This window comes from Neopsephotus bourkii, unplaced genomic scaffold (genome assembly GCF_033783945.1).
Source record: "Neopsephotus bourkii isolate Nb327-2 ecotype Australia unplaced genomic scaffold, CSIRO-AGI_Nbou_v1 NB_234, whole genome shotgun sequence".
NCBI classification, from domain to species: domain Eukaryota; kingdom Metazoa; phylum Chordata; class Aves; order Psittaciformes; family Psittacidae; genus Neopsephotus; species Neopsephotus bourkii.
The window spans coordinates 14071676-14098409 of record NW_026900744.1 but is presented as its reverse complement, the minus strand read 5'-3'; the positions used below and the strand labels follow the sequence as shown (position 1 = coordinate 14098409).

General features: G+C 59.3%; 2 protein-coding genes across 4 annotated transcripts; both read left to right on the top strand.

The window, feature by feature from the left end:
- LOC133207945 (cysteine-rich protein 1) lies at positions 1–26734 on the top strand. 3 transcript variants are annotated; one of them, XM_061345394.1, is made up of 6 exons: positions 1–20; positions 22927–22976; positions 25635–25729; positions 25833–25890; positions 25987–26035; positions 26145–26734. In XM_061345394.1, the coding sequence occupies exons 2-5, from the start codon at positions 22937–22939 to the stop codon at positions 26025–26027; spliced, it is 234 nt and encodes a 77-aa protein (XP_061201378.1). In that variant the 5' UTR covers positions 1–20; positions 22927–22936; the 3' UTR covers positions 26028–26035; positions 26145–26734. The 3 variants fall into 3 exon arrangements, with proteins under 3 accessions (XP_061201378.1, XP_061201377.1, XP_061201376.1); XM_061345393.1 differs by lacking the exon at positions 1–20 and having other exon boundaries at positions 22827–22976; positions 25987–26034; positions 26387–26734; XM_061345392.1 differs by lacking the exon at positions 1–20 and having other exon boundaries at positions 22827–22976.
- On the top strand, positions 68–13435 carry LOC133207944 (cysteine-rich protein 2). The gene is made up of 8 exons (XM_061345391.1): positions 68–233; positions 9422–9516; positions 11470–11527; positions 11919–12059; positions 12188–12256; positions 12669–12763; positions 13004–13061; positions 13182–13435. The coding sequence occupies exons 1-8, from the start codon at positions 191–193 to the stop codon at positions 13247–13249; spliced, it is 627 nt and encodes a 208-aa protein (XP_061201375.1). The 5' UTR covers positions 68–190; the 3' UTR covers positions 13250–13435.

The window sequence follows — 26734 nt, the reverse complement described above, 5'->3', positions numbered from 1 at the left end:
CGCCGAGCCGAGCCGAGCCGCGCTGTGCCATACAGAGCCGGGCCGGGCAGACGCTCCGCTGGCAGCCCCGCCCCGGCTCCCCCCCGGGCGGCGGCGGGGCCAGTGGGCGGGGGCCGGGCGGAGCGGGGCTCACGGCTCGGCTCTGCTCGGCTCGGCACAGCGCGGCTCGGCTCGGCTCCTCTCTCCCGCCATGGCATCCAAGTGCCCCAAGTGCGACAAGACCGTGTACTTCGGTGAGCGCATCCCCGGGGCCCGGCCCCGCATCCCCCTCCCCGAGCCGGGGCGCATTCCCGGGCCCCCCCGTGCTGTTCCCGGTCCCCCATCCCGGCGCCGGCGCTCACCCCTGTCCGCCCAGCCCCAAACTGCGGTGCGCCCCCGGGTCCTCTGCTCCTTCCCGGCTCCGGGGTGTGTCCCCGGGTCCGCCGCCCCTGCTTGCCTCCATCCCAGCGGCTTCCCCGGGGAGCCCAGCGCCCAGAGACCTGCCCGGTACCAGCTGCTTGTGCCCCCCGGCCAGAGGCCGCGGCCCCTCTGCTGACCCCCCCGCCCCTTCCCCGGGCCGCAATCCCCGGGCTGTGCTGGGCGATGCTCCCGGCTCGCCCCGGGGCTGAGGACACGGCGGGGGGGCGGTGTCAGGGGGGTCCGGGGCACCTTGCCCTGGTTCCTGCCCTGAGGAGGTGAAGCAGGGGGTGAGAAGCCCCGGTTGGGGTGCGCGCCCGCACCTGCTTTGGTGCTGGGGGGGGGGCTCATGTCTCCTCTGGCTTGGGTCATAGGAGCACCCAGCGCGTCTGACATGGATGGGGCGCTGGGCAAGGCGTCCCGGGAGCCGGGGGTCATGGTGGGGAGGAGCTGACGGTGGCAGGTGCAAACAAAACCTTCTCCCCGCCGGTTAATTCCCATTCCCTGCGAACGTCGCTCCAGGTGTGCTGTTCAACCCTTCCCGTCGCGCCTCTCCCTAGCCCAGTGGGCGAACTAATGAATGGTTTGGGGTTTCTACGGGACTTTTACAAAGGCAGCGTCTGGGCTTAGAGGTCCATCCCGGCATGCCCGGGCGGGGTTTGACAGCAGGGAGTCCCTGAGGGCCCTGCCTGGGGTTGTGGCTGGTCAGGATCTCTGGGAACCAGGGATGGGGTGTCTGCCGTCGGGCATCCCGGGGTGAGCGCCGCCGCCCAGCTTGCAGAAAACGCCGGGGGCAGAGGTGGGAGCAGGTCCCTGCCTTGATCCCCTGCCTCGGTGCCGCATTGCTGCTCCCTAGGGAGCCTGCCCCAGCCCACTTCCCTCCACCACGGTGGTACCCAGTGGGAGACCTGACCCCCCGGCCCCGAGGTGGGCATCCTTCGGGGTTGGGACCCCAGGGGCTGCACTGTGGGCTCAGGTTGGCTCTGGGCACGGATCCATCACTCCAGCCCAAGCTGCCTCCTGAGACCTGCTGGCCACAGGGTCCGGCTGCCCTAGCCTGGCACTGCCAGCCTGCACCCCTCCCTGCATGTCTCCCTTTGGTGCTTGGGGGTCCAGCCCCTGCTGCCTCAGCACGTTTGTTTGGTGGAGAAATACCAAAGGGTTCTGATGGTGCCTGAGCATTTGAGGCATTGGTGCTTTCATTCCTTTCCAGCCATCTCCAAGTAAACACAGAGAAATAGGAATTTGCTGTCTTCCTCCGTTAAATAAACCTTTTTGTGTGGGGGTGGGAAGGGCTCGGCCCCTTGGATGTGTTTCCTTGCGTGAATCTTTTCCTTTTTAAGCAGAAAATAACATGTCCTCCCAGCCAGCTGGGCACTGGCCCTGGGTCAGTCACTCAGGCCGGGCTGTGCCAGGAGGTGAGGCACCAGCAGTGCCTGTACTTTCTCTCTCCCCATGTGCTGCGGGACTCAGTCTCTCAGTGAGTGATGTGGTGGTGGCGGTGGGGGGAGCAGAGCTGTACCCCACGTCCCCAGCTGTGTGCTGGCTCTCTCTTCCTGGGTGGGTTTCTGTAGATGTAGTGGTCCATGTCCAGGTCTGTGCTGCTCCATGGATTCCCTGTTCCCGTACCTCCCCAACCCCCCCACCCTGGGGCAACTTTGCCCTGTGAGTAGAGGAGAGGCAGGTTCCCAGCAGTGGGGTAGCTGCAGCCCCATCACACATCTCCCCACAGGGACTGCGTGGTCCCCACTGCCCCGAGAGAGACCAGGGGATGAATAGGAATGGGTCCAAGCCAGAAACTTCTCTGTGCTTGGAGCTGAGATAGGCTGGAGCATGTCCTTGCTGACGTCTTGAGCTTTCCTGCCCAGGCTCTGTCAGATAAACATGGGTCCGTTTATTTAATGCATAGAAACTGTGCAACCTCTGAGCTGTCTTTCCGGCTCCTGGGTTTCCTCCTGAGAGGCCGCATGGCTCGGCGGGAAGGGCAACGGGAGCACTGCGCCCAGGGTTTGGTAGCGTTTGTGAATTCCTTGGCTGGCCCGAAGCTTAGCAGGGAGGTGATTCATAAAGCCCCGCTTGTTCGGGAGCGCTCCTCGCCTGCGCTGAATGAACGCTGGCAACTCCGAGCTTCTCAAATGCCTGGGATTGCAGCCGTGGGTCATGTGTGAGAAATGTCACACGTCCCGTTCCCGGCCCCGCACAGCGTCTGACCGACACCGACCGGCCTGGGTACCGATGGAAAACTCATTTCCAGCCTGCCTGTTGCTTCATGCTCCCTGGAAAAATCCAGCGGGCTCCTCCCTGTGCGGTGGGGAGGATGTGGGCGTTTCCTGAGCTACAGAATGAGCTTTTTTGCTTTAAAAAGAGCAGGGAAATATAAAAATAGTTTGCTGGCTTTTTCTCTCTTTTTTTTTGAAGGCAGGCCGAGGTCCGTGGCATTGTTTCCAGGAGCGGCTGGGGCTAACTTCCCTGCTCTGGGGACGCTGAAGGGATGCAGTGAATGTTTAACTGGTGGAGCAGCGCTGCCAGGGGCTGCGGGGCCAGCTCCCATCCCGCGCTGGCAGGTGGCGGCGCGTTGGATTTGGGTTATCTCTTGTGGCAGGAAGCGCCGGAGGGACCGGAGCCTCCTGAAACCAACCAGCCGCACGTTTCCCCAGCTCCCTTTTGCACCATGAGCCTTAAATGAGTTTTGCAGGGTCACGGCGAGCCCTGGCCAAGCCTTTCCGCCCCCCGTCCTCTCTTCCCAGGGAACTGCGGGGGATCGTGGCGGCGGGGGGTTTCCTGTTTTCGCATCCCATCTCGAGGATGCGGCGAGCACACGTGCAGCGGGGCCTGCCAGCAAGCGGCGTGCAGAGAGCTCTCTGCACAGGCTGGGGTGTCTGGGGGGTGGCAGGAGGTGCTGCAGTGCTTGTTTTGGGAACGGGTATCCCAATAACACATGGGAATCACCCAGCAGCCCCAGGGCTTGTCATGGTGTGTCTGCAGCTGGAGCAGCAAAGCTCTTTGGGGACAGTTTGCCGGTGGAGTGCTGAAGGGGCAGCAAGGACATGGACACATCCAGCTGGGAAGCAAAGAGGGTCCAAGCTTAGCGTGCTCCTGACCCCGCTGTCACACTGATGTCCTGAGTATGCTGGAGGAGAGGGATGTAGCAGCACACAGGGTGCTGTGGGGTGGGGGTGCTCTCCCTACAGAGCTCTCCCCTGGCAGGTCAGTCCTGCAGAAATTCAAGCTGCAGAAGCCACTCTGCAATTAATAAGTAACTGCTGCCCTTGGCTCCGGGCACTGCCTGTTGGGAGACGGTGGGCGGGCAGAGAGGCAGGAGGGGCTTTATTCCGATTACAGCCGTCCCTAACAAAGGAAGCAGCTCTTCAAGCACAGCCATAGCGTTCAGCACGTCAGTGTCGGCGTGGCCCCTGGCTTGCCAGCACAAAGGCTGGCCGGGCTCCCTGGATAACTGCCTGCTCCCGTATCTCGGGGCAGCTGCTCTTGGAGTGTGCGTGGACCTAGCAGAACGGTAACTAAAGATGCACCAGTTCCCTGCTTCCCACCCCGCGCCCTGCCGGGGAGGGGATGCCTCTGTGGGAAGCTGTAGGATGGGCTGATTAGCATTAGCTTCTCCCTCAGGAAAACAGAGCTATAGAAAATTACCTGTGGGAGGGCGGGGTGGGATGGGCTGAGGTCTCAGCCCCCTTGCTCTCACGCACACTCGGCTTTGCTGGAGCTGCTGATGCTCCTGCACAGTGTGGTGCTGGCATCTTGTGTGCATGTTGATGGGCAGATGCCTGCCTCGCAGGGAGCTGGATCTCGGCTGCTGTGGGACACAGGGATCCATGTAGATGTGGTTGCAAGGGTTGTACCAGAGGTTTGTGCTGGCCAGCTGGATACCCTGCTTTCCCGTGCCTGCAGGGAGCAGAGCTGCTCCTGGGACTGAATGGGGTAGAGGCTTGGGGCTAGCAGGCAACTCTCTGCAAGCCTGGCTGGTCCTCAGTGACCCTGGTGTCTGGTTTTTGGAGCTCTGCACCCACATTTCAGGACTTGGGCAGAGATCATTGTGTCCCTGTCCTCCCTCACTGTCCCTGGCAGGAGCACAGAGACGGGGAGAGGTGAGGTGATGGGATTGGAAAGGAAAGACAAGGAAAGGCGGAGCAGGAATGCACAAGTGACAGGTAATGGAAAATCTGTCACTGAAATGTTGCAATCAAATATGAGCCTGGAGCATGTGCTGTGGTGCCACTTGTGGCTGTGATGGGGTGGTGGTGCCCATTGCTCTAGTCAGTGTGCTGGGTGGCCCTAAAGCAGCCACGGAGGTGATGGTGGGAACAGGTCCTGGCACGTGGATGGGAGAGCTCCCCCAGCAGCCTGTCATGCACTTGCTGTGGGGAGTGCCATGCTGTGGTCCCCAGGGAGGTCCTGAGCATCCTTTCCTGCTGCTGTCTCTGTTTACACTGTGTTGCCCAAAGCCCTGGGCATACCCTGCTGGAGTCTGGTTGTGCCCTGCAGCTGTGGGGAGCCATGGAGCTGGAGGGTCAGTTAGGCATGGCTGCTGCAGCAGAGTGCTGCTCTTGCTGACATGGGCCAGGAAACTGTCTGATCCTCCTGACAATGCTGCTGGCCAGAGATGGTATCTCAGCATGCGGGAGGAGCACCCTGCTCTGGACCAGCGATTACACAGGGAGGGGTTTAACTTGTGTGCAGTCCATGCCCTGGCTCTGCTGGCTGCTTTGCTCCTCACCAAGGCAAGAGAAGGGCTGCAAGTTGCCTTGATTCCTGCTGCTGGCCAGGGGTCCTGCCTGCAATGCCTCACAGCAAGAAAGCAGCAGATTCCTGGGGCTCAGCTCTGGCTGAACCCAGTGCCTGGCAAGAAGCACCACTGGTCCTCTCCTAGCACAGCCACGGTCAAGCTGCCTGGCCTCAGAGCTGATGAGATGCATCCCATGTGGATGCTACTTGCTGAAGTACATCAGTCCTGTGGAAAATGGAGAGGGGTTTGCTGGAGGTGGCCCTGTGAGCGAGAGTTGGAGGCTGGAGGCCCATGGGCAAGAAAGCACCTGCAGTAGGTGAGGTTCTGTCTGCAGAGAGGCAGGGAGCAGCGGGTGGCTGGGAGCCGTGGCACGCGTTAGGACTGTGTCTGGAAATCAGGTAACTCTTGCTCGTGCCCGAGAGGTTCAGCTATGTGGGGCTTGGGTCCTGGGGAAGACCTCGCCTCTCTGCTTGGCTGCAAGCAAGGCCCCGGGAAACAGGACCCCCTGCCTGGGGTATTCCTTGTCCCTGCCTTTCCTGCCCCGGCTGTGCTCCTTGGTGAGGCTGCACTGAGCTGGCTTTGTTGCACACTTGGAGGGAGCCCAGCAAGCGAGCAGCTTGGGGCCAAAGGGCTTGCCTTGCCTTGCTGTTGGGGAGCTAAATATATACGTCTTGGCCAAAAATCTCAGTGTGGTGTAACCGTCAGCACCGGCTGTGTGATGGGGAGAGGAGCTGCCTGGCTGTGCCTGCAGGGCAGGAGGGATGGTGTGGGGCATGTGGGAAGGCAGCACAGACCCTTTGCAGGGGACCAGCAGGCCACCTTGGATGGTGGTACCACTGGGCATGGCATGGCAGGGAATTCTCAACCCATCCATCTGTCTTTTCCATCTCCCAGCCACACCGCCGGCTGCCTGAGCTCTCGGCTTTGTTTCCAGCCATTTACCAGGCTCCTTTCTCTGTGCTCATCTCTCTTATTCATTCCTTTGTGCCTGTGATTGCTCTGAAGTGCATCTGCGGCCAGTCTGACAGCATCTCTGTCCTCTAGGGGTGCCTGTCGCTGGGTCCCTGTGGGGATCTGGCATCTTTATCTCCAGATTTGGTTTCTTTAGCCCTTCCCCACATCCTCCCAGGGCTGCGGTGGAATGTATGGGGCACAGCCCAGCCCTTTGCAGAGAGGCGGCTGCAGCTACGCTTGCTTTTGCTGAATAAGCCTGTGGCTGGAAGCAGTGCTGACGTCAGGCTGTGGAAATACCTGTGCAAGGGCCTGGAGCTGGCTTAGCACAGCCCCGACACTGGGGCTGGGAGGAGAGATGCTCCCTTCCAAGCCTGGAAAGATGCACCCACCCCTGGCCCACGCTAGCTCCTTGCCCAGGCACGGTGGGTAACTGACATGAGCCACATTGTCTGAGGTGGGGCTGCGGCAGAGCTGGGGAGCAGACAGCCTCGGCAGCCCCCTTGGGCACTCTCCTGCTCTGCCCTCTCATCTTACCTGGTGCTGGTGGTGTCCCTTGTTGCCATGGGCTGCACGGTGCAAATCCACCCCATGGCTGCGTCCTGTAGCTGCCTGTGTACCCGGCTGTGCCTCCACCTCTCCTCCATGGGGTCATTTCCCCTGCGGGGGAGGTTTGTCATTGTGGTGCCCCCCACAGTGACCCAGGTAGCCCAGGGCAGGCAAACCCTGAGTTGTGCAAGTCTGGCAGAGGCCAAATTCCTGCAGCGGAGTACTCTGCCCTGTGGGGGGGTGCTGCATGTCTGGTTTAAATTTGGTGGCCTTGAGGGGAGCACCTGGCTGTGGGCTGAGTGTGTAGGTGCGGGATGCATCAAGTGGGGCAGGATGTGCCTGCTCTCGGTGTGATGCTGAGTCTGTCCCTTCTTGGCATGGCTTAGCACAGTGAGGCACGGTGCTCAGTGGCAGAGTCTGGGTGCAGTGTGACATCTGGCCAAGCAAAGCTTGCTCTGGAGCCCCCTGCCATCCCGTGCTCCCTGCGCAGAGCTGGATGGAGCCCAGGTGCTGCTTCACCCCAGGCTGCAGTGCTGATTGATGGTGGGGTGATCCCCTGGAATATGCGGGTATGGAGCAGGGCTCCCACCAGCAGCCGCCTGGGGGTCTCTGCTGCAGTGGGAGAACGTCCAGAGATGTCTCTCTCCTCTGGAGCTGATGCAGCCATGGAGCAGATGCGGTCGGGTGATAGGAAATCTGGGCTCTGGTGCTTTCTCTTCGCAGTGATTTATGGGGCAGCGCAGCCACGGGCAGGACGTCACTGCCCTGGAAATGGGCTGAGGTGGCTCCAAGCTGCTTCCTCTGCTTAGCGCGAACAATGCTGCCTGGAAAGCCATCCCGGCTGTGCCGGCCCCAGCCGCGTCCCCAGGGAGCCCTTGTTTGCAGCCAGAGGATGCCTGAGCAGCCTCTGCATGGCATTCCCACCCGCGGGCAAGGGGCAGCCCAAACCGCAGGGGCTGCCCCTGTGCCCCAGGAGCAGGATGATGCACAGGCCACCTCCTCCCTTCTGCTCTGTCCCCTGCCAGGGGCTGCAGGTGCCAGCAAAGTTCTTGCTCTGTGTGGCCTTGCCTGGTGTGTGTATGTGTGTGTGTACACGTTGTCAGGGAGTAGCAGGGATTTACAGCTGCCTGAATTATTATGGGGGGGGGGGGGGAGGAACAGGATGGGGACTTCATCTTGCGGGGGCAGGAGGAGATGGTGTGGGCTGTGGCCAGCTGTAATTGCAAAGGCCTCTGGAAAACATCCGCCAGGAGTTTCCTCCTTGATTTGTACCTGGGACCGTGGCATTGCTGGGTCAAGGTGCTGGGGGGAGCTGGGGGTGATGCAGCCAAGGCACAGCCTGGCTGTGCATCCGCTGTGACAAAGCTGAGAGCTCTCTCTCCCCAAGCCCCTGCCTTGGCTTTCAGCCCATCGTGCTCTGTTTCTCTCCCTGGTTGGGTGTTCTCTCCACGTGCTTGCTTGGGGATGCTCATGGGGCTCCCCCCTGCACCCAGTGCGATGGAATTGGCTCTGTCCCCTTACTCTGCCCTCATCTGCCACCAGCCTCCATGCTTTGCGCTGGGGTTGATTTTGTGGGTGGTGAGGGCAGTTGTTTCAGTTTGTCTTGGCCCTGTGGCATGCCCCGGATGCAGCTGTTTGCATTGAGAGGAGGGTGGCTCTGGAAGCCAGGACCTGCCCTTGGGGAGCTCTTGACCCCCATCTTGACCTGCTGCAAACAGGTGACATTTGCTGCAGCCCTCTGTGGGAAGAAGGGCTGGGAACCCCAGCATCGCGGAGGAGGTCTTGTGGAGCAGGGCCGGCTCTGGTTGCGCTTTTATTTGCTTGTTAAATATTTTATTTGGCCCTTCTGATTTAGTTTTACGGTGGCTTTAACAGGATCATGCTGTTTTCCAGCTGTCTTTGCACATGTATGGGGGAGAGGAAGGGGAATGGGAATCAGTGGGGGGCACGGGGCAGTGGCCACCCCCACAGGCGCTGAGGAGAGAAGGGACAGCAGGAGGCCAGGGATGCGGGATGAGGACTGGTAGCCTGTGCTACCTCCCAGGTGCTGCTGGAGACATACAGCTCGGGGCCGGCCCAAGGAGGTGCATTTGTGTAACCGGTCTCAAAGCAGTTTCCTTCCATGAATTTCCCCACTGATGCTTTGAAACTGTTTTCAGTGCCGGCAGCGAGTTGCTCTGCAGGTTCATGGCACTCCAGGGCAATGCAGGGATGGTGCCTGCGCACCCATCTGCACATCTTGCCTGCTCCTGGGCTGGGGAGCACCCACACACCCAGAGACAGGTGTGTTCAGGGGCAAACATCCATCCTTGGTGGCACTGGAGGCTGTCGGCAGTCCCCTCCTCCTGGCTGGATGCAGGCCTGGGAGCAGCACCGGGGGCAGCTCTGGCTGAGGGCTGGAAGTGGGGGGAGGCTCCCTGGGGAGCCCAAGAGGCTGGGTGTGTGTGGGGAGGCATGACTAAATGGGTGGGGTGGGCATGGTAACACTAAATATTTGAATGGGAGCAGGGTCAGCCCGGGTCACATCGTGAGTAAAAATAGATGTAGGGAGCAGAAAGGAAAATGCTACCGTTGCTGGACTGGCGCGTGGGAAAGAGCATCTGTGCAATGGCAGAACCGGCGCTGGGGGGGTCCCATGCCCATGGCCTGAACAGTGCAGCCCCTGCAGCGTGGCTGATGCAGCTCCCCTCGAGCACAGCCTCCCGTGGTACCTGGAGCTTGGTTTCCCCAGGGGCTTCAGCAGCAGCTGGGCAGTTGCTCACCGCTCTCTCGTGTTCCCTGCAGCCGAGAAGGTGTCCTCCCTGGGCAAGGACTGGCACAAGTTCTGCCTGAAGTGTGAGCGCTGCAACAAGACCCTGACCCCAGGCGGGCACGCTGAGGTAAGAGCCACTGGGCTGGATGGGGTGGGGTGAGCTGTGCTGCCATGCAGGGTGGCCTGGTGGGCTCTCCAGCACCCCAGGAACAGTGAGCCCCAGGAATCCAGCAGGGGCAGGTACCCGGTGCAGTGCGGATGGGTTGTCCCTGCAGGACACAAGTCCAGGAGCACACCCTGTGGCTTCAAGTGCTGCTGCTGCTGTGACACGTGCTGCTTGAGTTCTTGTGCACAGTCCTGGGCAAGCCACAGAGTGGTGCTGGCACCACGTGTTGCGGCCCAGCCGTGCCACCCTGGTGTGGGCTCACAGGCAGCCTGCGGCAGGGCATGCATGCTCTGGCAACGCACTCGAAGCTGCTCTGTGTACCAGGCAAGCTTGTCTGTGCATCGTGCTGACTTCAGTCATGCAGGAAGTTAAGAGCTCGCACCGGAGTGTGGTTAAAAACACCAAAAATCAGGGATGCGGGGGTTGCTGTGATGGTGCAAGCTCAGCACTGGTGCCCTGAGGCTTGTGCTGGAGTGTGATACCACTGCGGCTGCTCAGCACTCAGGGTCGTGAGGGTGCCATGCCGGTGGTGGCAGGTGCTCGGGCCTGGGAGCAACTGTGTTGTTGTTGCACGATGCCCCAGCGTGACACGCGGTGCCCTGGGTTTAGCGCAGTGCCTGTCATGCCAGCGTGTCACCAGCTCTTTAGCAGGGTTTTAGCACGCAGCACAGCTGGGAGCAGGCGGCAGGGACAGCAGCAGCTCTGGGGGAGCAGGCCCGTCCTGCGGGAAGGACGATGGGGCTGCACGGGTGGCCCTGTGCCTCAGGCTGAGTTAACCCCGGGGAATTCGCTGTTTCTCCATATAAGGCCAGATTCTGCTCCCGTGGGGACGGCAGCCAAGCCCCCACCAACTGTGCCGGAAGCAGGATTTGGCCCTTCCCTGCTATTTCTCCCTCCTTTCAAGCCAGTGTGTCCGGGCGGGTGGAAAGGTGTCGCGGGGAGACCAGCTAAATGTTTACCTCCCCCCGGCATGGTAACGCAGCAAGCACACTGATGTTTATGCCTGGCGATGTTTAACAGCTGCCTGCTGCCAGCCTGCTGCCTGCCCACTCCCCAGCCTGGCCCTGGCTGCTCTTAGCCCTTGCCTTTGGCATGGCACCGCTTGGGGAGGCGAGGAAAGGGACATGGCTTCTGCTCAGCTACTGCCCTGCCGCTTTGCGCAGGGCATCCCTGCCTGCAGCAGAGGGGATGGAGGGCAGGAGCACAGGGCAGGAGGCAGGGCTGAGATGCTGACTGGAGCCGAGCAGGCAATGGGATAGGTTCTTGCCTGGGTCCCAGTGGCTTTTCCACATGGGGTGGTGTGTGTGGTAGCCCTGCTGGCCCCCTGCCCTAGCTACAAAGGCTCTTTCTTTTCTCTTGGACTCGGTTCCTGCTGGCCCATGAGGAATGCCTACAGGGAGCTCTGGGGCTTATCGCCTGCTTCATGCCTTCCTGTGATAAATAGCCCCCAGCTGATAGTGGGGCTGATAGTGGCTGGACTGGGACCAGTGCCCACATGGGGCCTCTGATCTCAGACCAAGGCGAGGGGGAGGCAGATTTTAGTGGTAGCCATGGTGCTCTGCGTGCCTAATAATGGCCTGGTGCGCACAGGATGCTTAACTGGCAAAGTGATACCTTACCGAGTGGCACACGGCCAGGTTGGGGCTTGGAGATGCCTCTCGGCTGAAGTGGCACAGGGTATTGGTGCTCCAGCCCCGCTGTGTGGCATGTGCAGAACAGCCAGAGTGTTTGATGCAGGCAGAATCCCTGAGTGCTCAGGCTGGGTTAGCCTGTCACTGGCAGACCCGCAGGCTGGGTGCATTTGGGGGTGTAGGCATGACCATGGTGGTCTCTGAACACCAGTGGGGATGGAAGTGATCCCGAGAGAACCATGGCCACCACTCAGCACTCTAACACTACCCTCTCTCTCCCCAGCATGATGGGAAGCCCTTCTGCCACAAGCCCTGCTACGCCACACTGTTTGGGCCCAAAGGTAGGTCACTGCTCTCCACATGTGGCTGTGCCCAGGGCCGCAGGAGGAGCCAGGTCCCCTCATTGCTGGAGCCAGGCTAGCATGGGCTGAGCATCAAGCCAGCACTCGCAGTGCCAGCCCTGCCAGAGGGAGGGATCCGTCCTGACAGATGTCCCTTTTTTTATATTTATAAGCCAAATCCAATCCAAACAGAAGGTGGAGTTGCTCTCCCATCCCAGATGTGGCTGGAGAGAGCCAGGCCAGGCCAAAGCAGGCTGGGGCTGACATGCAGCGGTGTCTGCAGTGACCCTGGGGCTCAGTGGTGCTTGGGGAGGTGGGACAGAGGGCTGTGGGGAGGATGGAGACTCCAAGTGCTTGCAGACCACAGCAGCCTCTCTCTGCCCCTCTGCAGGGGTGAACATTGGTGGTGCTGGGTCCTACATCTATGAGAAGCCGCAGATCGAGGGGCAGACTGCGCCAGGACCCATCGAGCACCCAGTGAAGGTGGAGGAGAGGAAGGTGAATGCTGCACCTCCCAAGGGACCCAGCAAAGGTGAGGGGCAGGCTGGATGTGCAGTGTTGGTGTTCAGTGTTTGCTGAAGCTGTGGGGGTCCTCCGCACCCATGTGTCCTGGCTGAGGTGTCCTTCCACTTCCCATGCCCATGCTCTGTCTCCTTCCAGCTTCCAGTGTCACCACCTTCACTGGGGAGCCCAACATGTGCCCGCGCTGCGGCAAGAGAGTCTACTTTGGTAAGGTGGTGAGCAGAGAGCGGGTGCATGCCCAGGATAGTATGGTCCCGTGGTGCTGGGGCTCCATGCAGGACTTCTGGGGCATGCAGAGGGGCTGGGAGGGAGTTTTGGCTCAGAGATGGGGTTGGGGACACAGAGGGATGTGCCCGAGGAGCCTGCAGGAATGGGTCCTCTTGGAGGAGCTCCTGGGTGCAGGGCTTCATCTGCACCATGTCCCCTGCTGTCACCTCCCAGGTGGGTGGTGTGGTCTTAGTAGCCACCCTCTGTCATCTGCAGGGCAGCAGAGGGGTGGGAGAAAGGTGGGGGGCTGGAGTGCACAGGGCTGTCTCAGGATTTCATATGCAGAGGTGCTGTCCCTGTGGGGCGTGTTTCCCCTCAGCATGTGTGCACATGGTCCCTGTCCCCACTGCAGCTGAGAAGGTGACTTCACTGGGGAAGGACTGGCACCGTCCCTGCCTACGCTGTGAGCGCTGCAGCAAGACACTGACCCCGGGGGGCCATGCCGAGGTAAGGATGTCCTGGCCCTAAGAGCCTGGGCAGCACGCTTGAGGGATGCCATGGGGCATGGCTGAGCTGTGCTGCGCTGTGCTGATGGGACAGGGCAGGGCTGGCAGCAGTCCCTGCAGCCTGGGGTGGTGGTGATGTGTTAGGGGTGCTGGGGGACAAGCCAGGACAACATGTCCTGGAGTCTGGCCTTTCCCTGGCCCCCCACCCCAGATGACATGCTCCTCTCTCCGCCCTGCACAGCATGATGGACAGCCGTACTGCCACAAGCCCTGCTATGGGATCCTCTTCGGGCCAAAGGGTGAGTGCCTGGGGACACGTGGGATAGGGAGCTCGCTGCTCATGTGCAGAGGGGACATCTCCTTGGAGCGTGCCACCCTTCTGTTCAGGTCCTCACCCTCCTGCATCTCCCCCTGTGCAGGTGTGAACACCGGAGGCGTGGGAAGCTACATCTACGACAAAGACCCTGAGGCGAAGAACCAACCCTAGACTGCGTCCCCCTGCCCACACGCCTGCTCTGTGCCCCTGTACTAACCTCCTGCTCGCAGCCGGAGCAGACCCTCGCCAGGCTGGCCACAGAGCTGTGCTCTCTCTGCTGTCTCTACTCAGGGCAGGACAGCCCTGCCCCGGGTTATATATCATAGTCTCTAATATAAGCTTCAGTGTTTAAACGTAGGAGGTATCGCTGATGGTTCCCAATGCGCTCTGCCCTCCTCAGCCTTCCCACCAGTCCCTGAGTGCAGGAGGCAGTGGGGGTGTGTGGGAATGTCACCATGCGCAGGGGGTGGCGGGTGGCACCTGAAGGGCTGAGAGTGGGAGAAGGTGGTGGCTCCAGTCCCACCATGGGAGGGTGATAGAGCAGGGAAGGTGTCCCGCAGCACTTGGGAAAGTTGGTGGTCGGGGCATCCAGTCCCGTTCCTTGCCAGCCGCTGGGGAAATGCATGTCGCTGAGGGCTCTAGTCCATCTGGCAGTGCTGCCCTTCTCCTGGCACCTCCCAGGCCCCATGCCCTGGTTCTCACTCTTCCCAGTGGCTGTCACCAAGCCCAGCTGCCATTGGGGTTGCAGGGTCTGGAACCTCCCTGCATCCCCATCCTTGCACCCCCAGGGCATCCCTGTACATCCACTCAGGCAGGTGCCCAACCTGGCCTGCCTGTTAGTTTGGGGTGGTGGCCCCCAGCCTGGTCCCATGCTGGGGGAGCACCTGGTGGCTGCAGCCTTGGGGCAGTGGGCTGCTCCCCACCTTCGGAGGGCAAAGCGCATTGGGCTGGCGGCTCGGCAGCAAGATTCCCGCCTGCTCCACAGAGCTGGAGTTTTCTCATTGTTGTTGTTTATTTATAAGCAGTTGTAACTGTGCCCCTCGCTTTGGAGAATGACACTGCCCCCCGTCTCACCCGTCCCCCCTGTGCACACCCAGCCCCACTGCTGCCCAGGAGGCTGGGGAGGGGGCTGGTGCAGGGAACCCACCGGGGCATGAGCCCTGGGGTGCCAGCACCCTGCTCTCTGCAGCCTCCCTGTGCTGCCATGGGGCTGACTTTTGTTATTTGCTGACAATAAAGGTTTTGAGAGATGTGTCGTGCGGCCCAGCTCTGGGTGGAGGTGGGGAAGCTGTGTGTGCCACGCAGCAGCCTTAGCCCCAGCTGAGCCCAAGCTGCCCAGGCCGGACTGCTACTGGTGCAGCACAAGCCATGGTTGCTCTCTGGGCTGTGAGCAGGATGGGCTTGTAGGAGGCTGTGCTGGTCCTGTGGCTGGGATGGGATCCTCCCTGGCTTTGCAGGGTGGAAAACTAATGGAGAGATGTGATGTAGCAGGTGACACTGTTTCCCCAGACCAGGTTTGTTGAGCAGGCGCAGTGCCTGAGCAGGGCTGCAGTGGGAAAGCCCATCCTGGAGGCAGAGGGGCAGGAATGCAGCGTGGAGACATGAAGCACTCCCCCTAACCCCTTGGAACTGCCACATCCCCAGCCAGATACCAACCTGGCTGCCAGGCCTGGTTTTAGACATCGAGCTATTCCCCCTAGGAGCTCTGTGTCTGGAAAACAAGGCACAGAGGCTGGGGCTGCCAAGGCAAACACTGGCTCTGGGAACCGTTGCTCCAGCTCGTCCCTTCTGGCAGGTTCTTGCAAGAGCCCTGCTGGGTTGGCTGTGCCCCCAGGGATGCAGGCGCTCCACCGGTCCCATTTTCTGGGGAAAACAGGGACATGGTGCCCACCCATAGTGTCTTCATTCTTGTAGCAGCCTCAGCCCTGGAGCTGCTCCATCACTGTGCAGGACAGGGGTGGTGGGTACCAGCCACAGCACCCAGCCTCACTCCTCACCTGGGCATGGCTAGGAAATGCAGTGGGCACTGCAGAATGAGACCACTGGCTCTGCCCATGCATTGTGCCTATAGGGAGCATTTGACCACAGTGGCATCCCGCAGGCTCAGAGCAGTGGGTGCAGGAGCTGCTGGTTTTCCCTCTCCCAGAACTGATCCCAGCATCATGCAGCTTTTTCCCAGGCACAGAGGGCTCGGAAGTGGGTTCTTGGGCTAGGGAATGGGTTCTGTGTTCATGTTTTGGCAGGGTTTCTATAGAGACGTGACCCCTCTTATGCTTTAGGGATCAAGTCTGCTGTGTGAATCAGAGTGGTGTCACTGCCGGCTCCTTCCCTAACCCACAGAGAGCTGTGCACTTGCAGCTAAACTTTGCCAAATCTGCCCCATGTAGCAGCAGGGGTGGTGGGGTCCCCATATCCCATCTGGGACCTGACACAGCTGCTGGAGAAGCCCTTGGCACAAATCCACCTCTTGCTGCAATCAATTATTTACCGTCATTAATTAATGAGTTTAATAGGCCAACTATTTCGCTAGCCTGTGGCAATCCCCTGCAGCAGGGAGTTTCCCTGAAGGACTGCCCAGGAGCCACATCCAGCCTGGCCTTGGATGTCTCCAGGGATGGTGCATCTACCACCTCTCTGAGCAACCTCTGCCAGTCTTGTACCACCCCCACTGTAGAGAATTACTTTCCCCATGTCCAGCCTGAACCTCCCCTCCTGTAGTTTAAAACCATTACCCCTCATCCTATTGCAACAAGCCCTGTTTCAGTTCTCTTCCCAGGCCAAGCACAGGCTCTGTCCCCAGCACCTTTGGGCAGGATGCTCAGTGTAGGGAGAAGCTGGGCACCACCAGGCCAGAGTGCGATGGGAAAGAGCCGATGCACGGCTGCTGGGACTAGTTAAGCAAGTGGTCTTGAGATGGGAAGTCTGTTTGGGGTAGCAGGGATGGAATGCCTTAATGGTTGGTACTTGGGTTAGTTGTGGGTGTGAAGGGATACGGGGCAGGGCAGGTACAGCATCCCTGTTGCTGCCTGCTCCCAGGCAGCAGCCATCAAATGCAAGAATTTATTTTGGTTTGGGGCTGGCTTTTTTTCTTCCTCCTTTCTTTTTTTGCCTACATTTTCTTTTCCCCATGAGAGTTTCGCTGGGGGAATGCAATGGAATTAAAAATAGACAAAATTCAGCTCTGCTGCACAAGGGAGTGCTGGGAAGCCAGCATCCATCACAGCTTCCTGTTACCCCAAAGGGGACAACCTGGCTGCTCAGGCTCCAGGTGGGTGATTTCTCTTCCCTGTCCCCCTCACCTTGATGTGGCAGGGGGGCTGGGAACCCCTTGTGGCAGGTACAGCAGGAGCCTACAGCAGGGGTAAGGACGGGAAGCTGAAGGATGCTGCAGGGCTTTGGAATCCCATGTGGGGTTATCTGTGTGCGGTTCAGAGGGGTCAGGGCTATCCCTGTGCTGCTGGGTCAGCGAGAGAACCAGGGCACTGATGTAGCAGAGTCAAGCACTTTGCCTGAGCAGAGGAGGCAGCTCTGGCCTCTAATCCTTGGTGCATTTTTGTGCTTATTTTTGGGAGGCCTATGTGAACTGAAAATGCTCCTTTACTTGAGGCTTGGAAAACATCCTTCCCCTCGGGGATGTCAAGTATTCTATTTTTCTTCAGCTCGGACTTGCTAGTGGGATAAAAAAGGTTGGAGGGCTCTGGTGACTGCAGACATGCTCTCCAGGGTACAGGGCAAAACAGAACAAAGTGGATTCAGCTTTGCTTGGAAATCCCCCACGCCCTGTGAACTTTTCCTAGGCAATTACCCCTGCTGGCCCCCAGCTCTCCTGAGAGGGAGCCGTGCCTTGCAGCTCCTCGCTGGGCATGGGCAGGGATCCCACCAGCTACCATGAGAGCAGCCCCGGTGATGAGTGCCAGCCCAGGTATCCCTCAGCCGCGGGAGGAGCAGGATTGTCACCTAGTGGTGCTTCTCAGCAGAAGGCTGAGGGCGCTTGTGCCACCAGAAACGGGGCTGCATTCCTTGCGCTGTCCTTAGGGAGACAGAAAAGGGACGGGTGAGTGCACAGAGGCTGGACCTAGAGGGGCACCGTAGGCTGCACACATGGAAAACACCAGGGAGGGACTTGCTGGGGGCAGGAAGGATGAGGGCAGGCCTGTGCTATAACAACTGAGCTAGTCCATGCAGGGAAGGGAGATGCAGCATCATGGTGCGGAGGGGCTCATGAAACGCAGGAAGGTGGCAAGACAGCACAACTGTGGCTGGCAACATGGCTCTGACGTGCCAGGGGCTGGAGAAGCCCAGCTGGGCAGTAAAGCGAGGCAGACTTAAAGCATTTGCTGGGAAGTCAATAAATATGAGCCAAAAAGAATGAAGTGCTGGAAGATGTGATTTAAGATGGGATATTAAAAGCGACCCAGTAAGCACAGCTTGTTTCCACAAGGGGCAAAAACTGGCTCTGATATTCCCTGAAGTCAGTGGAGTGGCTCTCCTTGGCTTGGCCAGGCTCTGGCTCAGCCCCAGGAGGAGAGGTTAAAGTCCTGGGTGTAAATACTGGAGAGCGTGTAGGAGAGCAGGCAGGGGTGAAGGAGGAGGAACAGCATGGAACCAAACGGAGAAGGATTTGTTCTCTAAATCCCCTGTCGCTGCAGTGCACTGGGCTGTCTGTCACACAGGGAGAGCTGCCGGGGCAGGCTCTGGCCTGGGGGCATCTGCTAGGGAATTTCCTCCCCCGGATATAGGCTGGGCTCTACAGCAGCCTTTATATCGCCGGTTGGTTTTCAGGTGTGGTGAGCAGCAGGGGCAGGGGGAGGGATACCTGTGCTGGTGGGATGGAGGTGTGCACACTGCCAGGGGGAGTGCAAACCTGTGGCTCCTCCTCTAACCCTCCTCTTTCTTGCTCTGTTCTGGCCCTCCGTGATGCTTGGGTGCGGCAGAGTGGAGCAGCTCTATCCCTCTTCCCCCCTGCACCACCACTACGGCATGACCGTGCAGTCTGCTGATGGAAAGAGCAAACACCTCTGCACCCCTTCCCCTTTGCCTCACCTCCAGTGAATTTTTAACCAGGAATAAAAGGTGTGGTGTCAACAGCCTTGTTTTCCAGACCCAGCCCAGGGCAAATGGCGCCACTGGGTGAGTGCCCCATGCCAGGGCAGGGCTGGGAAGGTGCTCCCTGGCACTGGTCCCTGGAGCAGCCCCTGAGCCATGCCCACACTCCCCACCAGCCCCCGGTACAGATGTGATCTCCCAGCAGGCAGAGCAATGCCTCATGAGTGCTGGGCGGCCTCCCAGAGCAGCGGGCGTTGCTTCCTCAAGGATCCTGACTGGATTTGTTAGCCACAACAGAAACAGCCAGGGCTGTGCCAGGAAAATGCACCAAACCCTCCCCCGAGAAGGATTTAGCCAGGAGGTTTCCTTGGGCTGCTGCTGATGGAAAGCTTGCAGGAAAGAGCAGATGGCAGCAGAGACTTTGGCCAGAGCATACTCGGGAAGGCTAGGGGAGCAATGCCTGCATGAAATTAGAGGAGATTTTTCCACGTAGCTGGGACTTGGAGAGGTTTGAGATGTGGGCGAGGGCTACCCCACTCCTGTGTCCCATGGATGGAAATCCCAGCTGCATCCCTGGTGTGGCCCTGTGCAGGCAGCCCTGTGCTCTCCCAGCAGCAGGGCTCACCCCATCCCCCCGAACCCTGGGGAGCTGGCCCCAGGGCTCCTGTGTTTGTTATTGCTCGTGCAGTGTAATACTAACCGTGGGATAGTAATTCACACCCTGGCTCCTGAGGCTGGGAGCTGACCTGGGAAGTGACTGCTGTGGGCAGCCAGCTCCCTTAACCAGCCTGGAAATGCTTTAACAGTTTCTGCTAGAAAGGGCTGTGGGATTGCCCATACCCAATGGGCATGGTGGGATGGACCGTGGGACGGACCCTGCACTGCAGCCAGGAAGGCAGCAAGCACAGATTTTGGCACAACAGCAAGTGTGTTTCACAGGCTCAATCCATTCGGGGCCTTACAGTACCAGTGGCAGGCTGGTGGTGGGTGTGCTGGGCTCCCCTCTCAGCATCCTCCAGTGGCAGCCCTTTCCAGGGCCCTTCCCCAAGCCCCCTCTCCCACACTGCCTTTCCTGCTGCCATGCTGTTCCCAATTACTCCCAGCCTAATTTGCCCTGACAGCCACCTTCATGCTGTTATTTTCCCGGATGGCCAGTAATGGGATTAGGGGTGTGCAAATCCAGAGGTAACGGAAGGTGAATGGGGGGAGTGGCACATTGGCCCCCACTGTGGGGTACCCTGTGCTGCTTCCCACAAGCATCTCGCGGGCCATTTGATGGAATCACGCATCTGGCAGCTCCCTCCCAGCCTCTACTGGTCTTTTTTATGCCGCACTGTAATTTTCTTGTCAAATAAGAGTCTCATGTTGAGCTGGCTAGGGCATATTTCACAACAAATTGTCTCGGCTGAGCAGGACCTTTACTTGCACAAGTGCAGGCTGAAGGCCTCTGGGTCATGTCTTCCCTGGTGCATTGTCTCCCTGCTGTGCAGGCATGCTGGGGGGATGTGATGTGAGAAGAGTGGGAGCCCCTGCCCCACTCCATTGAGGGAGGACAGCAGGAGAGCCAGGGGCTGCCACCCTGGCAGATGGGCTGGTTTGTGACGTGGAAATAGCTGTTTTTTCTTGCTGTGTTAGCAAAACAAACCCAAATCGGCTTATGTTACTCACCCTGCCTGCTGGAATGCCAGTGACTTTTCCAGTCATTACCCTGGTAATCACCAGGGCCAAGTTGCTCAAGGGGGATATTTGGGCAGGCAGCATGTGCCCACAGCTCTGGTGTGCCCGGGAGCTCTCACCCTGCAACCCTGACCCAAGAACTCAGGAAACTCCTGGGGAGTCCTCGAGGGCTGGGGGCACCTTGCATAAAACATGCTGAGGATGGACCTGGGGAGCTGGTGCTGGCTCTTGCCAAGGGACCAGGGAGGAGATCCTTGCCATAACAACAGCATCCAAACAAACAAATGGGACAGCCCAGGTTTGTCTGCGGGCGGTTGCTAAGCCATCGGGGAGCACTGGCGCCTGATGCTCTGGGATGGAGCCTCACCCACAGATTCCTATCAGGGCACAGACAGCTAAAGCATGCTCTGCTCTAATGGTTAAATTAGCTGGAACAAGGTCTCCAGATAAGATAAAGCTGTGGTTTGCTGAGGAGGCTGTTCCCCGTTGGTGTTGGCTGGGTTTTCTCCCTTGCTGGCTGTGAACCTTGCTTTGAAGAGATGCTTGTGTTTGGATCTGGCTTTGCTGAAGGCACTGCCTCTGACTCTTCTGCTGCTACCTGGAGCCATCTGTGTCCAGCACCAGAGTTGCCCACTGCCTGCCCTTGCCTGTGTGCACTACGGGGAGCATCCCACTGCAGAGGAATGAGCTTACTGCTGCTCCAAGATGGCTCATGGACAGGTACAGCTCAGTTTTGGCTCCTGGGGGTACCCTGGATGGCAGAAGGGGTGGTGACCCCTAATGTTGGGCTGCCACAGCATTTCCAGCCAGCTCCTCCCAGCACAGGCCAATGGGAGCTTGATTTATTGCTTCGCCACATGCTGATGTTTTTCACACACTGTCATTTGGAGTGTTTATGGACTCGATCCCTGTAAAACAAGCAAGAATGCACATCCCATGAGCTCCCAGGGTGCTGCTATGCTCTGGGAGCACCTGCAACCCTTCCTCTCTCTGTGCCTAGGGCCCTCCACCGTCTTTGCTGCACTGCCCCATTGCTGTGTACCCATTCTGATCAATGGGACAAGAGCATGGTAACAGCTATGAGCAGGATGCATGAACAGCTCTGGTGAGGCACAGGAAGCGGGGCTGCTGTTCTGCAGCAGCCTTCACCCTGCTATCAGCTCACTGTAATCCCCATTGGTTCACATGATGCACTGACACTTTGGCTCACCCCTTTGTGAAGCAGGCTAGGGGCAGCCCAAGGTGAGGCCACCCCGCAGCACTGCAGGGCTGGCCAGTCTGAACTAGGGGCTGTGTGGGGCGGGCATCAGGCACAGAGAGAGCCCTGTGCAGGCAAGGCTGGCACAGAGCAGCGTGCAGCTTGGTGGCGCCTGTTTTGTCAGAGCTGCCACCAGCTTTGTGCCCACTCTGTGTGTGGACAGTCTCCAGTAAATCCATGGGGAGCAGAGGGGAAGGGGTGGGCAGGCTCTGCCTCAGCTGCATCAGCCCAGTGCACAGGAGGAGCTGGGCTCAGTGGTGCATGGGGACTAGCCACAGGGCAGGGTCAGCTGGAGGAGACCTGTGGGAGGCTGCTTTTCAGCAGCCCGCTGGCACAAAACCTGCCTTAAAAGGGAGCACAGCTGAGGACAACTGTTCTAGCCAGGCAGCGGCCTCAAAGCAGCCTGGCACCATGTGAGGGGGGGAGCATGACCATGGGAGAGGGCATGCCTTGGCCCCTGTATTTTGTCAGGTGCAGGGAGGGGGTCCTGGCCTGGACAATGCATCTGGGAGCTGCGGCTCAGTGCAGGGGCACATGGTGTGGCTGAAATACAGTGCTTACATGTGTGTAGTGGCTCGCGGGGCAGGGGGGGGGGGAAGGATGGGGAACTTGCAGGGTGGAGGAAGCAGCCTTTGCAGGACACCTCTCTCCTCCCATGCTGTGAGACACTGTCTCAGCATGACTCACGCCTTAGCTGAGAGCAGGCTCCCCAGCGATGTCACAGCCCGCACAGGCTGCCGAGCGCCTTGCTGAGCCCCGCAGTGCCCATGCACATGTCAGGGGTGCTCCCCAGCCCAGCACCACAGGCAGCAGCGGGGAGAACGGGACGAGGGATCCCGCTGCGAAGGGAGGCTGGAACCACGCTGGGTTATAAAGCAATCACAGCTGAACTTCTCTGGGCATAGGTTGCCGCCTCTCCTCCTGCGCCCACGGGCGGGCTCCGGTGTCAACAGGGCCCTGTTTGGGCAGGCGAGGGGTGCCCTGCATTTCGGGAGGCAGACACTAGGCGTCCTGGCGCTGGGTTTCACAAGCCCTCATGACCTTGCCAGAACAGCAAACGTGCCCTGGGGAGGATTGTTTCATGCAAAACAGACCTTTGGATAGGCTTTTCATTTCCTTCACAGCCAAGCATGAAGGAACAGCAAGTCCTCGCTCCTAATAAAATGACAACAGCGATGTAAATGGATTGGCTCTCGACAGTGAGTGGAGCCATGACCCACGCCATTCCTCAGGTCCTGCAATGGGAGTTACAGCCATATGTCTCTCTCCTGCTTCACCTTGTACCCCAAACTTCCCCATGGGCAGAACACCCAGCCTGAGGGTCGACTTTTACACTGTCTTGGGAGAAAACAGACCTGTGCTCCGAGGGGATGAGCCCTGGTGGTCAGCACCCCATGTATCCAGGAGTGTGATTGACAGATGCCAATCACACCCCAGCACCACTCAGAGTGGGGCTTAGCCACCCGTACTGCACAAGCATGGGCAGGGAGCAGGTAGGGAGCCAGGGTGCAGCTAATCGGGGTGCAGAGAGGGCACGGCTGGAAAGTGTGGAGTGTGCAGGGGGTGTTGAGCACAGTGGATGTAGGGGTGCAAGGGGTGCAAGGGGTGCAGGATGCAAAGGGCATGCGAGTGGAAGGGGTGCAGGCAGCGCAGGTGGAAGGACTGCAGGGGCAAGGGGTGCAGGGGTGCAAGGGGGGCCAGCCCCGCCCTGGGAGCCCCGGCAGGGCTGTGCTCCGAGCTCGTGCCTCCAGCTGCGGGCGGGGCCGCACATCTGGGCGGGGCGGGGCGGGGCGGCCGGGCAGTGACTCCGGCGGGGCCAGCGCGGAGCATCCCACAGGCGGTGCGAGCGGCGGCCCGAGCCCAGCAGAGCCGAGACCATGCCCAAGTGCCCCCGCTGCCAGAAGGAGGTCTACTTCGGTAAGGGCTTCCCGCTACCTCCCGCCCGCCTCCGCCCCTCGGGGTCCGCCGGGCTGCTTCAACCGGGGTACACTAACGCTGCACCCCTCAGGGCTTCGGGTCCCCAGGCACCCTGGTGTTTGCAGGTCCCTGTGCACCCAGCGCTGCGAGTCTGGGTACTTAGATGTTGTAGAACCCATCGCTGCAAATTGACCGGGTGCCCCAAAAGTATGCAGCCCTGTGCAGTGGGTCCCTGGGGTGCCCTGGCTGGGTGGCCCTATAATCATAGAATAGTTAGGGTTGGAAAGGACCTTAAGATCATCAAGTTCCAACCCCCCTGCCCAAAGAGATGCTTTGCTGCAGGGAGTGGGCTGTGGTGGGTGGCCCAGCCTGCAGAGAGGGTCATGGCACAACATGGGAGCTCAGCCTTGTTTCTTTCCTAGCATTGTCCACAGCCCCGTACCAGTTTGGAGCCCAAAAGCCCAGCTGGTGCAGCCCACTGCTCTGAACGCCTGGGCAAGCAAGCAAGCACCTTCCCAAAGGCACTTTCTTGGGTCAGTGGGTTGCCCACATATTGTCCTGTGTGGTTTAGCAGAGTGAGGTGACTGCTCTAGGGCATTATTTTTAAACCACCGTTACAGGCTAGTCATGAGTCTTACCGGGCTCACTGAAAATGAGACATAAGGGACCCAAGTGCCGTCACTTTTGCTCACTCTGCCATATTTCTGCTCTATTTATGTGTGTGTCCCAACTTCTGCCTGTGCTCTGCCAAAGGATCTGGAGGCTCACGCACAGGGCTGCTTTCCCTGTCAAAGAGCTGTGTCTGTTAGTGATGCTCACCCTCGGGGGGCTGTCATGGGTGCTGCCTGCAGGGTGGCTGGGGACATGGCTCCTGTGGTTGGGGAACATCACTTTGCCTGAACTTGAGCTTGCCACTTGCAGCCAGGCTTTGAGGTGGGGCTTTGGCACAATACAGTTCATGGCTCCCTCCTGCAACTGAGGGTCTTGGGACACCTCATTTACCCATGTGGCTTGGTATCAGGAGCTAGCAAGGTGCTGGTGTCAGTGTCTGCCTTTCCCTGTGGATGGGCTTTGATCCCAGTCAGGGCGAGCTGGGTTTGCCATGCCCACTGGTGTGGCTGTGGAGGTACTGGTCTGGGGCTGTTTGACCAAGGAGGGGTTTGGCAGTGTGCTTATCAGGCTGCTGTTACGAAATATCTCTGTTGGTGCAGAGGCTAAGGAGGGTTCAAAAGCTGCAGGAGAACCAAGCTCACTGCCTGGTTTCTGTGCCTGCAGATAAGGACACAGGCAGAAGAGGCAGAGCAATCCCTGCTCCCGGGCACACTAGGGCTCTCAGAGCCTCGTGGTTCTGCTTGGGAGTGCCTTGGGCTGCTTTCAGCCAAATCATGTCTATAGAGAGCAGGGGTGAGGAGGAGATGATGTTGAGGACTGGGGATGGGGTTTGCAGGGCCACTACCAGCTTTCCAGGGAAGCCTTTCCTGCATGGCTGAGGGCTAGAAGGGTCCCGTTGCAGTGAGCCTTGGCACAGCTGCTGTCCAATGTTGGTGCAAATACTTGTGTGAGAGGTGGGGAGGATGAGCTCCTTCCAGTAACCCAGTGATGGGAGGGCTCCGCTGTGAGCCAGGCTCAGGGGGGCTACACAGGGAGAGGACACTGTGGGCCCTGCAGGGCTGCGGGCACAGGAGGCTCTTTGTGGTGCTTGGGGATGGCAGCAGGGCTGCCTCATGACATTTGGGCACTGCCCGCGCTCCCACCTCTGCAGCTGCCAGCTTGCTTCTTGCATAAGCTGTTGTGGGCATATTTGGACTCCAAAGAAGAGATGCTTTAGGCTGCTGAGGCCTCTCCCCTGGGGCATGTCGCGCCAGCAGTGACCCAGTCCCATTGACATCCTTTTGGAGGCATGAGGAGAGTGCTCAGATGGGGCTCTGATGGGGTTCCTGTGGAAAGCTCTGCTTTATCACTTAATAAATCCCCAAGAGTGCAGATGCCAATATGAAGAGCACGTGTGCCTGCAGAAAATACCTTCCTTCCCCACTGTGCTGCAATTAAAAGCCACTCTGTGTTTCCCCCTCTCTCTATAAATGTGTCCGCGCTGCAGCAAACAGCATGTTGTCCCGCCCCCGCTGCTGCCTGAACCCCATCCAAGCTCCAGCCCTGCTCTGGTTTGCCATGGTGCATGGAGAATAAGAGCTGGGGCCAGAGCTCTGGTGGCTGGAGGGAACGGATTTGTGTTGGCACGGTGCAGTGGTGGCTTTGCCGTCCTGGTCCTTGCCAGCATCTCCCCTTCCCCACTGCCAACTCCAGTGATCACTTGGGCTCCAGACAGCTAGGGAGAAATTCATCCCCTCGCAGGCTGATGTTGGAAGTGGGGACATCCTCAAATCCTTGGAAGATGGACAAAAGTCAGTCTGTCTGCATGGGTGTGGCAATGTTCACCCTGAGCATGGCACTGCTGTTGCACATCCTGGTGCCTGGGTGTACACGGCAGTGTGTGTGTACAGCAACCACTTGGGTTTGAAACGCGGTGCCCTCTATCCTGGACAAATAGACTTGAGAAAATGCCACAAAATGTACACCTTTGGGCTGATGACAGGGAGGCCAGCCTGCCCAAACCAACCTGTTCAGTGGCTTGGCTAACCCATCTCCTTTCCATGGCAGCCGAGAAGGTGACTTCTCTGGGGAAGGACTGGCACCGACCCTGCTTGAGATGTGAGAAATGTAACAAGACCCTGACATCTGGAGGCCATGCAGAGGTGAGGTTTGCTGCCCAGGACGTCCCTGTCCCCTGCAGGTCGGAATGGGCAGAGACAGAGACGAAGGGCGGTCAGGGCTGATGCTCTTTCTTTCTCCCTGCAGCATGACGGCAAGCCATACTGCAACCACCCCTGCTATGCCGCCTTGTTCGGGCCCAAAGGTAGGGTCATTGTGGCTGGGGCTGTGCGGGAAAGGGGGCTTGGGGCTCCTGTTGCTGCCCAGCGGTGATGCTGACTTGGCTCTGTCTCTCTTCCAGGGTTTGGCCGGGGAGGAGCTGAGAGCCACACATTCAAGTAAACCTCAGGTTGGTGCCTGCCCTTGGAGCTCCCCTCTGGCTCCGGCTCCATGGGCTGGCTGGGGCTGTCCTCCCCCAGGCGAGTGGGCAAGGCACGTGTACCATGGTGTCTCTCTGGGCTGGCTGTGACTCCCAGTCCTCATGCCTGTGTTTCGGAGCAACCTGCTGGGTGCCAGCTCCTCCTCTCCACCAGCCCCAAACGACCATCACCACCTGCTTAGCTCCAGCAGTGGATGCCACAGGCTTTTGCTTTGTGGCCTATCGGCGTTGACAACCTGTCCTGGAGCACTGTTGTTCATGGGATGTCTCTGCTCCCTGCCCAGCCTGACTTCATCTGCCCCTCTCTTCCATCCCTCTCCAGGTCTGACGGCCAAGGTTCCCAGCACAGCCTGAAGACAGCATAAACACACTGCAACAGACATGCATTTTTGATTTTAATTCACTCTGTACTAGACTAGCACATTAAAAGCAATAAGTAACCAAGGCTAGGGCTGGTGTGGAGAGGGGCTCCGCTCCAGATGGAGCGCTGCTGGGATGGGAGCGTTGGACGCCCTGCCGGATAGGAAATTTGGCCTCTGTTGCTGAAGGCTGCCTGGAGAGGAGACCGCACCCTTCCAGCCAAAACCCAGCTCTGCTTCTGGCACCCAGCTCTCATGGATGGGCCCACAGTTGTATTCTTATTCTTTAATAAACCAAAAGATGCTTCCCC